General features: G+C 44.7%; 1 protein-coding gene across 3 annotated transcripts in view; it reads left to right on the top strand.

Annotated features, from left to right (window-relative positions):
* The window catches only part of SPDL1 (spindle apparatus coiled-coil protein 1), a 68,685-nt gene that overhangs the window by 30,711 nt on the left and 25,408 nt on the right, over positions 1 to 12,566 (top strand). For all 3 annotated transcript variants that reach the window (XM_085897884.1, XM_085897883.1, XM_085897882.1), the window contains exons 8-9: positions 4,054 to 4,188; positions 12,350 to 12,450. In XM_085897884.1, coding sequence (XP_085754010.1) covers positions 4,054 to 4,188; positions 12,350 to 12,450 — 236 coding nt within the window. The remainder of the gene's footprint in view (positions 1 to 4,053; positions 4,189 to 12,349; positions 12,451 to 12,566) is intronic.

Here is a 12,566-nt window from a genome sequence, read left to right as displayed (position 1 = left end):
TGGATGCATATTCCTAAAAGGAGCATCACCGATTACTGAGAAAAGTCCCGAATGGTTGTCCCCTTCAAGGTGGCCCCACTAATGCATACCTTTTTACAGTTTCCTCTCTGCACATCACCGCACCCCCACTTGCACCCCCTCTGACCACGCACCTTAGACACCATTAGTTTTCCTCTTCCTTCCCCCTCCTCAGCGATTTGGTCTGCGTGGGTCTGTCGAACTTGCCTGGTAATGGAGAGTTCTCCAACACCTCATACTTTCTCTCCTCTTTCTTGCTTTCTTACTTTCCTCAGGAGTGTTTCTGATGGCACCTGTCGTGTTAACACAAGTTAAGATTGTGCAAATATTAGATCAGTATGGCGCTGCACTGTGTCGTCTCTTGTAAATAACTATATTTATTTTTCCGCACCTCACCAATCCTTGCTGTCCATGCTGTATGTATGTATTTTGAAATAAAACCCTTGTTTGTACACATACCTTTGCTCACCCCTTTAATAATAAATTGCTTGTTTTTACCTCCACCACCAAAAGTGAAGGAGGTTATGTTTTCACCACTTTCTGTCTGTTTGTTTCTTTGTCCGTTTTGTTTGTCTGTCTGTGTGCAGGATATCTCAAAAAGTTGTGGATAGATGACAAGGACAAACTGTTTGTTTAGATTTTGGTGAAGATCTGGATCTGAATCCAACTACTAGAATTTTTAAAGTGATTTTTCACCATTGAGAGATAGGGCCAAAAATGATATTGTTACGGCTGTGGAAATTCGCAAACCACCATTCAGGACCCTCAGGTGAGATATCTTCATAGGTACATGTGTCGTTAGCCCAAACCCGTTGTATAGAGGGAATTTATGTGATCCATTCGAGCTGCGATCCTTTGAGTTAGGCATTTTTCTTTTTCTATCTTTTATTTCAAACACACAACATTTCAACAATCACGCCATCCCCATCACAGCGCCAACCACACTGCAACCACGCCACCTCCACCATCTACGCTACTACATCTTCGCCACTACGTCCGCTTCCGAACAGCAAACAAGGGCACCAAGGAAGGAACTGCGAGGATGCGTGGGTTTTCCCTCCTCTTTTTCCCGCCATTTTTCCTCGCGCTTTGGAGTGGAGGAAGGGCGATGCAGGTCAAAGGTCAGAGGTCATGTAAAGGTGGGGCCTCTTTTTGGGGGAATAATTCTCTGGCCCAGAGCCAAAAACTGACTCCCCCGGCCCCCGCACGGAGCGGGGTGGAGGGAACACCCTTTTCGGGAACCCTCTCAAAGGAAGGTGGAGCCGAGAACGGGGCGGGGCGAAGGACGGAGCCCGGCGCTATAAAAGACTGACACGGGCGGGCGCGCGGGAGCTTCCTCTTTCACCTCTTCTTCTTCAGCCTCTTCCTCTTGAGAGCTTCCTCTTTCGCCTCTTCTTCTTCAGCCTCTTCCTCTTGAGCGCTTCCATTTCTGCCTCTTCTTTGTCGTCTTGGCTGGTGTTCTGATTGGTCTTCGGGAAGAGGTCCTGCGCCCGCGCCTTGGCGAGCGGCCCTGTCACAAAGGCACGGACGGGAGACGCGGCAGCGCCCATTGCGAGGTGGACCTGTGCGTCCGGACGGGGAGTGCCGGAGAGGGTTCGCCGGCCACGAGAGAGGTCGGGGCCAGGCGCGACCATGCTGACGGTCGCGGGAGAGAGACTCACCAGCCGTAAAAGGGAAGTCGCGACTTCTTTCTTTTCTTTCGGGTTTTGGTGTGAATGTCCGTGGGTGGCGCCAGTCTGGCTAAAGTAGAACTGTTTAAGTGTTGCCGTGTGTGCGCGTATTCGGTTGTAGCTCTGCATCGTTTCTTTTGTTTTAATTGCTTTATGTGCATTCTGATTCTGTATGGCTGTATATACGTGCTTGTGTGTGTGTGTGTGTGTGTGTGTGTGTGTGAATAAAACGCATGCTTGTTGACTTCCCGTTCTGCTTCGTCTCTTTTCCTTTTTTATTGACCCTCCATCTTGCATCACGGAAAGGGGTTCGTAGTGGGTGCAACATCCCGCTAAATAATTGGAACCGTCAAGGCCGACGATAACACTGCTCGGTTATCACTGTAGCACGGAACGGACCGCTTAAGCGGTTCGTGTCCGGAGTCGGCCTGTGGCGTGGTACGATCGCCCGGTGGACCATTCGCGCAGGTACTTAGGTAGATCGAATTTGGCGAGCGACCCTATCCTGCGTGGGTGGGCAATTAAACCCCCACCCGTGACTCGCTCCCGGCGTTGTTCCCGGGAGGGTCACAACAGAATTGTCCGTCCGGTGGGCGACGTGCCGCGATTCGTGTTTCGCGGCCGTTCGCACGCCGGCGGGCGCGAATTCGCAACAATATATAGCACGATATCTCAAAAAGTTTGGATGGATTCGGACAAAACTTGGTGGACATATTGAGTGTGTGCAAATAATTGATTCACTTTTTGTGAAGATCTGAATCTGGATCTGGATCTGGTAATTTTTTTCAGTGATTCTTCACCATTGAGAGATGGGGCCAAAAACGATATGTTGTTCGTCTTTCGGCTGCTCCCATTAGCGGTCGCCACAGCGGATCATCCGTTATGATCCGCATACTGATTTGGCACAGGTTTTACGCCGGATGCCCTTCCTGACGCAACCCTGGTCGCCTCTTACGACACAGGGATAAAGGGGGGCCAAAAACGATATATAGCATGATATTTCAAAAATGTATTGGGCCTTATATGTTCTCGTGGAACAGGCATTGTGTGGCGGAGGTATGCGCTCTACCGATTGCCCTTCTAGTTGTAAATGTACCCAGTTTGTAGCATATTTTCCTCCATTGGTCCAGTATAGTCCGCACGTAGTGTTCATTGGAAATTTCTTCCCCACGTGATTTGCTCTATTAGCCAGCGTCCACTCACTGTATCCCTTGGCAGTAATCCGAGTGTGTGCTGAGGGCACGAACCTCCCTTGATGCGGCCATCCATAGGTAAGGTAACTCACAAAGTCGTGATAACCCCGCCAGGATTGCTAAAGAAATGTCGCTTGATGCTGACCCTGCTCCTTCCTGTTTGTACCTAAATTGGGGAGTAGTTTAATTTGAATTATTACTCGTGTGTATCAGCAGTGTATGAAAGTAAATATAACAAGGACAAATGTGTCCAAGAGCCACGTCCTAAAGGTTTTGTCTTCACCAGAAGAAGAACAAGAACAAGAACAATGCGGAGCTCTATAAGAGCCAGCGTTCACAACGCGACGTGGCTGAAAACACGTGATTTTGATATATATATATATATATATATATATATATATATATATATATATATATATATATATATATATATATATATATATATATATATATACACACATGTACACAGTATTTCAAAGTAACTATATTACTGAGGTTGTGTAATCCCACTCTTCCCTCTGGGGATTCATGATGGCAGTGGCACAATCACATCATCCTCCATCTCTACCTGTGATTATTTTATTTATTTATTTATTTATTTTCCCACTGACATTAACCCGAGTTGATCCAAGCTCTTACAGTTTTTCATGTTCCTCCCCTCCCCTTTCTTCATTCAATCATACATTCATTCCTTTACTTGTTCCATTTACATGGTGCCCCTTTGTCTGAACATAGTATTTCTTCCCTTGATCACAATACCTTGCTCTTTCATGAGCTTAAACCTTGTACAAAGCGAAATTAATTCAGAAATTCTGATGCAAATTTGTTTGAGCCTGACGTTGCTGTGATGCAATTGCACACAATAGCAGCCATGCATTCACACTTAGTGAGGCATGTGTGATATTGGTGATATTTTACAGGTTAATACTTTAAGACTTTTCTTTTTCTTTCAAGAAATGTTTCGTGAAAGCTCAATAAACGTCCAGTAATATAATTGCAAAGAATACAAATGATCTGATTTGTTTTTTTGTTTTTAAAAAAGAAATCATCAACAATTCACTTTGTGGACATGGATGAAATGTTCTGGCTGAAGAAATTAAACATTTATGTTATCATGCAGTAAAGATATCTCTCTTATGTGTCTCAATTGCGATGTATTTCACCATTTGCAGATGCAGTTTGGCACATTGCTTCAGATGCGTGGTGATCAAGAGAGCAGCGTGATGCAACGGATGCGCTCAGAGTACATCTCCTGCAAGCGTGAGTTGGCAGAATCCATCCAGAAGAATCAGCAACTGCAAGAACAGGTGAATTGAGGCTGCCAAAGGCAAGTGGAGTCCTCAACTTTGTAGAAATCACAACTTTAAGCATTTTGGTCGAAAGTTGTGATTTGTGTAGTTCTGCGAATATGCAGTCTCCACCTCAAGTATTTCATCCTAAGTCACCTTGATGGTGGTGTTGGGGTACCTTTAAAATGATTTGATGAACCTACCGTATTTATCGGCGTATACGTCAATGCTTTTTATTTTCCTGGAAGTTCAGGCCTCGACTTGTACTCAGAATCAACTTATCTATGGTTTGCATTTTTTTTAGCTCTAAGAGAGCTCCGCGTTGTTGTTCTTGTTGTTGTTGTTGTTGTTCTTGTTGTTGTTGTTCTTCTTCTTCTTCTTCTTCTTACAAAACCTTTAGGACTCGGCTCTTTTAGATACAGGATCCGGATCTCCTTAAATACTAAACACCTGCACACATCCTCGCATTGAGGGTGCCTTTTGAGAGCATCTATCATCAACTTTTAAATATATTCGGACATTTGCTTTAAAAACTTCACGTTACTATTTAAAGGTTATTCCATTTAATGTGTTGTAATTTCGTAAATACACGATTTTCTCGTCATGAACAGGAGCCTCCATGACGGATCTCGCTATTGGCTCCATCAAGGCACGTGACAAAATATCGGAAGTTGTTATTGTTATTGCCGTTAGGACGCGGCTCTTGGACACATTTGTCCTTGTTTTTTTTGTCCTCATTCATGCAATTCTAAGTGTTATGTTATTTGAAATAAATTGTATCATTGTTAGTTTAAAACACGACAGAAAGTACTTGGGACATTTGCAGATTGGGTGAGCAATGAGACGTTAATCCACTCACTGACTCATGCAAAATTATCGAATCGGTAATGATTAGATTAGTTGCACTAATCAATTGCATTTGATCCACTCCTTTCAACCCCAATCATATGTAAACGTCCTTACGACGTCATCTCAAAAATGCCTCGTGTAAAGTCACATAACTCATACACAGTAGCTTTTAAATTAGAAGTTGTTAAAGTTAGCTGAGGAAAATGGTGTGAATATAGCTGCGAACAGGAAATAATCTCGATGGAATCAAGTAGGGAAATGTCGCTTATGGATTGTCTTGCTTGAATGTGCACCATACCAAGAGTGGTGTGTGGTATTAATTATTTAGGGTTTAAGATGAAGGAATCGTACGTGCAACTTTTTGTAATTTTTCAAGTGAGGCGCCGGAGTGAGGCCTTGGCAAAGAGAGGGAAGGGCAGAGTTTCATCACCCCCACGAAGGGCGGAGTTTCGATGCCTCCCGAGGGGTGGAATTTCGTCGCCCCCAGAGGGGAGGAGCTTTTGATCGTGCTCTCGCGAGCAGGACAGGAGAATTGGGATTGCGACAGAAAAGGGAGGTCAGTGGAGAAGTGTGTGTGTGTGTGTGTGTGTGTGTGTGTGTGTGTGTGTGTGTGTGTGTGTGTGTGTGTGTGTGTGTGTGTGTGTGTGTGTGTGTGTGTGTGTGTGTGTGTGTGTGCATGCGCGCGTGTGTGCATATATATAGTTCTTGTTGTATGACGATGTCCAATGAAGGTCAGTGGAGTGCTTGTCACACTCCACATGTTTCGAATTACCCGCCGATCACATCACGTGCCTTCTGGTTGAATAGTTTGCATTAGCAGTAACAACTGTCTGGGTGGCAGGCAGATGGTTGCTCTTTGCGGATTATGTGATTTTACCGTGCGAGACATAATCCGCGGCGATGCTCACCATAAGTCAGGAGTTGTGTCTGAGATATATATATATATATATATATATATATATATATATATATATATATATATATATATATATATATATATATATATATATATATATACATGTATATGGAAAAATGTAGCCAATTAAGCTTGATTGATGATTAAGTTGAGAAGTAAAGTTTTGTTTTAATTTTTTACTAGAGTAAATAAAAACTTGACACTCATTATTTGTCAAATAGTGTTTAGAAACTTTTCTTGAAAGAGTTCTTGTTGTGATTATGGTTAAAGGCATTGGCGAGGGCATTACTTCACACATTCATTCTACTGGTCGGGCCTACGCAGCACGTAACAGAGCACTGCACGCTAAAATCACGTATGTCACGTGGCCTATTGATACACCTGCAATTGATCTCAAGGTAGCAGAGGAGAGTATCATCTCAGAAAAACAAGGTTTTATGGTTAATTATTTGTTAATTTGCAATGTCACGACTGTCAAACATTCAGCGTGAACGTGCCATTGGCATGCTGAATACGGGAACATCCGCCACTGACGTTGCGAGGGTTATGGGATGCAGTCGACAGACCATCCATAACCTCCAGACACGTCTCCATCAAACTGGCACCACAGCTGACCGCCCCCGTCCTGGTCGACCACGTGTTACGTCACGCGCAGAAGACCGACAGATTGTCTTACGTCATTTGCGTAATTGGTTTGTCACTGCCACATCCACTGGGAATGAATTGTTTGGAGGTCGAGTGACTGCCCAAACCATTCGAAATCGCCTGCGCTCTGCTCGTCTTCATGCACGGTGGCCATATCTTGGACCAATTCTAACCCGTTTCCATCGACGCCAACGTCTTCTTTGGGCACGACGGCACCTGAGATGGACCCAGCGAGATTGGAATAGGGTTGTGTTTAGTGATGAATCAAGGTTCACACTAACTTTTTCTGATGGAAGGGTTAGAGTGTGGAGAAGATGAGGAGAACGCAATGCCCAGTGTTGCGTACAGGAAGTGGATCGCTTTGGGGGCGGTAGCGTTATGGTTTGGGGTGGTATCAACGGTCATGCTCGATCCCGACTCATTGTCATCCAGGGAAACCTTAATGCGGCAGCATACAGGGATCAGGTGCTCATTCCAGAGCTTTTACCATTCATGGCAGCTCATGGCCCAGGTCTGACTTTCCAACAGGATAACGCCAGACCTCATACGGCCAATTTAACAACGAATTTCCTCAGGGACGCTGGCATCAATGTCATGGAGTGGCCCTCAAGATCTCCTGACCTCAACCCCATAGAGCATGTGTGGGATGTGTTAGGCAGGCGGCTCCATCAAGTAAGCAACCCTCCACAGAACTTGCAGGAGCTTGGTGCCATGTTGGTACAAATATGGCGGCGCATTCCCCAAGCTGTGTTCAGACGCATCATCCAATCCATGAGGAGACGTTGTATCACAGTTGTGAACACCCATGGAGGACACACCCGATATTGACATGATTTCATTAAGCTGTGACTCACAGTTTTTGATCATGGACATTGTCGTCGCATTTCCGGTGGAACCGATTCCATGACAAACATGATCTGTATGCTATAGCATCTTTAATGACAAGAGAATTGAATACAATCGTTATTTCAAACCTATTTTCCAAAGTGTTCAAATTATTGACTTTGAAACGAGTGTAAAGTTTTTATTTTTGTTGAGTTTATTTCGAAGAATCTGGATAATAAGTGTGCGCACCTATTTTTAGATTTTGTGGCGCACGTATGCGCTTATTTTCTATATGCGCTTATATTAAAGAAATCCATGACAGGTGCTTATGATGTTCTTCAGAGTAGCTGCGTAGATGTCAATTTTTACATCATTGCAATTTTAATTGTCCTTACCTCGGAAACAAATTCTAAATTCACTTTCTTTCAGCCCTCAAGCACGTATCTGTTTAAACTCCGTGACAAGTTCGTTTTCCATGTCTGAGTAAAAGGCCCGTCTTCCTCTCCATATCTTCTTCGAACCTTTTGCACTCTGAACAATTATTTCCTCATTCTTCACCATTCACATCAAAGTCCTCATGTTAAGTCCAAATTTCTTGCAAGTCGGTTACTGATTCTTACAAGAGTTGTAAAACGCGATAATCTCTTCTTTTCACAGGTGTATGATCGACATTTCACTGCCGTGCCCATTTTGATTGTGATGAAAAACGTTGTTTTACGACTCTATCATCAAGGGTCGTAAAATGTCGTAAAAACACTCTTTTACGACCTTTGCGGTAACGCGCCCTTTTCCGACCCTTGTCGTGGACCAACGAGGGGGAGTCTCGCACAAGCCGAGACGGGAAAAGCGGTATGAAGAGGAAGGAGACAGTCGCATAAGAGCTTGTCCTGAGAGGAGCAGAAAGGAGCTCAAAGCTTTTCCTGCAAGTAGTAGAAAACTCAGTGAGAGGAAGAAGAAGAAGGCAAGAGTGAAAAGTATGGGAGGACAGAGGAAGGGAGGACGGGAGGGCACCAGTACATGTGTAGAGACAGGAGAATAAGCTCGGAGCGAGAGGAGGAAGGAAGAGGACACAAGCACACGAGAGGAGACTGAAGAAGGCAAGATCCTGCTACGAGAAAGGTGCTCGTAGGTGGTCCTCGAGAGAGATGGAGACAGAGAGACAGCCCATAGTGCAGAGGAATGAAGTGTGAAAAGCCCAGTACGCTGTTTGGCTGTTTGGTTTGTGGGGAGCTGCTGGACACGGCAGCCCAGCAGAAATGGAGTTGCTTGCAGCTGGCATATAGGGGATGCCAGAGAGGACTCAACTACTGGGTCTGGGAACCTCAGGGACACGGCTGCATGTCCCATTGCGCCACATCGCTGCTGCCCATCTTCCCCATCAATCTTCCTCATTCTCTAGTATATTTGGACTGGCACAGCCCTGTCGGGCTGGGTCGGAGAGAGAGAACAGAAAAGACCCCACTTTTCTTTTCTCCAGACTTTACTTTTCTTCTCAAGTTCTTCTCATCTTCTTCTCCCCTGATTTGAATGATGGCCATGTATCCCTTGTGTTCGTAAGATTGTATAAGAAAGAAATATGTGTGTGGTTAAATCTGCTGTGAAGTGCCCTTTTGTTTTCTTGCTTCTCAAACTTGTGTGTGTGTGTGTGTGTGTGTGTGTGTGTGTGTGTGTGTGTGTGTGTGTGTGTGTGTGTGTGTGTGTGTGTGTGTGTGTGTGTGTGTGTGTGTGTGTGTGTGTGTGATAAATTATTGTTGTTATTTCCAATATGTCTCGGTTGTCTTTTCTTTCATTCATCCGACACAGTGCACAAGTATAGTTAGACAGGATGTTGTACCCCACCTGATTTACTCTGTTAGCCAGTGCTGCACTTATCTGTTCCGCTCGGCAGAAGATCACCAGGTGTGATGCCAAGGGTGTGGCCTCTCGTGAGGTTGCCGTGCCAACAGAAAAATATCATGGAAATGTCGAAGCTTAACTCTGCTAGACCGTTTGTCTAAGTCGAGCAGCTACGGCTGTGTAAGAACGACAGCCTGTTGGACCGCAGAGTTATCTGTGGTCGGCGGCCTCAGGACCAGGTGTTCGGGATAAACTTGAGTGCTTCCCCTCGTGTTGAGCCCTGGACCCTGGGCCATATCAAGATTTTTATGTACTGTGCATATATATATATATATATATATATATATATATATATATATATATATATATATATATATATATATATATATATATATATATATATATATATATATATATATATATATATATATATATATATATGTATATATATGATGTTCATCTTTGTCAAATAAATTTCACAACTCCACCGATTTATAGCGACAGTCTACCTTCAAGCCATTGCAGAAATGGATGTCTTTACCACACACCGCTGAAGAGCAAATATTGGCCAACCTTTCATTAGCTCTTATCTGAAAATGCTGGGAACATAATGTGAAGGTTTTGGAAACGTACCCCAGGGGGAGAACATACATGGACACGTAGGCAGCCCGAGGATGAGTTATTTCAATAGTCTGTGTGTAGGTAGACCTTTGCCCCTTGTCTAAGGGTTTGTGGTGGCATACGTTCAGGTTAGTTTGTGCTTCCCCAGTGTGATGTCTTCCCTCTCTCCTCTGCTCCTTTCAATCTTTCTTTCAATACTCCATCAGTCCATTTCCCCCCTCTGCCTTTCTCAATCCACCAATAATCCCCTTCACGACACCTGATTTCAACAACTCCTCCTTTACTCCATCGGTCTTACCTTCAACCCCGCAGCCGGTCGTTCGTCCCTCGGTCCGTCTGCATCCCTCTCTGTTGGGCCACTCCATCAACGCATTGTTTTATTGGACACATCCAGTCCATCTGTGGTCATTAATCCTTCAAGTCGATCGGATTACCTTCACCGCATTGGATTTTGTCCCTTCTCACATGTGTGTCCGTGCCATGAAGTACAACACTTTTCCCCATATGTAATATAGTGTGGCACATCTCGCATGCATGATACAGTGGCATTCAGTACAGAGGACGTTTGCACGCGGGGGACAGCCAAGAGGGTGCCTGCGGTGGCTTTTGTGTGCAAGGGGAGGGGTGAGGGGCCATGTTGAAAGTTCTCTCAGGAACAGAGGCATTTTCCACAAGCTGGATCGTGGACACGCCCACATCGGGTGTGGACCAATGAGAAAGAGGCTCACACAAGAGAGACGGAGAAAGCAGCTTGGAGCTGGTCCTCGTCTGTGTCCGAAAAGCTTGTCTGGGGAGGAGCAGACAGGTATGCAGAGTGCGCAGGAGAAGAGGAAGACATGAGTGTATGGGGAGAGTCACATCAAAGCTCATCTTTTGAGCAGGACTGTTTAAAAGCCCAGAACGTGGCTGTTTCTGTGGAGAGTATGACGTGGAGTTGAAGCAGCTCGAGGGGACGGAACACACCAGAAACAGCATTCCTGTGAACTTAGCACCAGAGAGGACTTGCCCACTTGTTCTGGACACTTCTGAGATGCAGCTGTGCATCTCATCGCACCGCATCACCACTCCACAGCCAATTCTCCCCATCTTTTCCCCACTCCCCCAGTATATTTAGATTGGCACAGCCCCATTGGGCTTTGTAAGGTGAGAGAAGGAGTCGACCCCACACTCCGTACTTTTCTTTTCTTCTCAGTTCTTCTTTTCTTATTCTCCCTGGATTGAATGATGGCCATATGTCTTTTGTGTGATTAAGATTGTATAAGAATAAGTGTTTGGATTAAATCTGCTCTTCTGTGCCTTTTGCCTGTAAATACTTGCTTTTAAATCATTGCTTCATTGTGTGTGTGTAACTTCATAATTGTTGGTTGTTATTTCAAATCTGTCTCGGTTGTCCTTTTCTTCATTGGTCCGACAGTGTACAAGCATAATTGTATGGGAAGTTGTACCCTGACTTATTTACTCTCATTCGCCAGCATACACTCGCTGCATTGCTCGGCAATAACCCGAGTGTGCTCTGAGGGCACAAAACTCGGTTAATTTCGTCAACTCCTCGGGTAAACGCTGTCGGACAGATAACCATGAGAGCTGATGAGGTTAATTGACTTTTGTGGTTGCTTAGCAACCCACCGGACTGCAGAGTTATCCGTGGCTGGTGGCTTCAGGACGGTGTTGGGAACCCGAGGGCTTCCTCTCGTGCTGTACCCTGGGCCGAAACAATATATTTTAATTTTTATCCTGCAGCTCGACCAGTTAGCTCCAGTGGCATATCGATCTGCTTGCTCACCCACTTCGACAGAATAATAATAGCCATTCCTTTCACGCCATGAAGCATATAGGGCTGCTGAGGTAGTTTCATTGGCTAAGGAGTACACTCCTGGATGGTTCGCCACTCCACCGCAGGATACTTGAATGGCTTATTACCCCAGTAAGCAGGTACTCATTTTACCGATCTCGTAATAATGACAGGCTGAGTCAACCCACTTGGTGTTATTTGAATGGAAGGACATGGGCTCAAACTCGTGACCCTAAGTTGTTAAGCGAGCCAGCTGTTAGGCCAACACCAGGCCTCACTTCTACAGAGGAGATCCATAATCTACAAGGGAGGCAGCTGATTGTTATCTGCAATAAAAAAAAAAATTGACGTCAAAGTGTAGTGTAGCATGAAAATGGATGCCACTCAACTGATGCTGTGGGGTGGGCTCTGATATGACAAAAAATAAAGTTTTAAAATTGAAGAGGGAGTACAGTCAACTCTTCTCATCTGAAAGTCATGCAACTTGCAGAACTATCTCTGCCTGCTCCAGTCACAAATACATGGTCGGTGTATGGAGCTCAAATGAGGCTACAGAATCATGTGAGAAAATGGACCTGACCCTTTTGCATATGTTCATCAACAGGCCAGGACTGAGACTGTTGTCAAAATATAAAATCTGTGTTTGTACTCTTATGTAATGATTGTTTCGTACCTGTGTCTGTGACTTTCAACAGCTACACAAAGCTGACAAGAAACGTGAAACTCCCGTCAGAGGTGACGCTGGTGATGGGAAGTACTACGTGAAACTGTTGAAGCTGAAGGTGAATGAGCTCAAGTAAGTAAAAAAAAAATAGAACAACAACTTATAAAATATCTTCCTGTATACATTTTCACATCCTTTTATTCATTTACCAGCAAATACAGCCCGTTGCTTTACTGACGGGGACATTA

Source organism: Eptatretus burgeri, chromosome 10 (genome assembly GCF_056783735.1).
Source record: "Eptatretus burgeri isolate ZD-2024b chromosome 10, Ebu_testis_v1, whole genome shotgun sequence".
In the NCBI taxonomy this organism is placed as follows: Eukaryota; Metazoa; Chordata; class Myxini; order Myxiniformes; family Myxinidae; genus Eptatretus; species Eptatretus burgeri.
The sequence above is the reverse complement of the archived record's forward strand: the minus strand, read 5'-3'. Positions and strand labels throughout refer to the sequence as shown.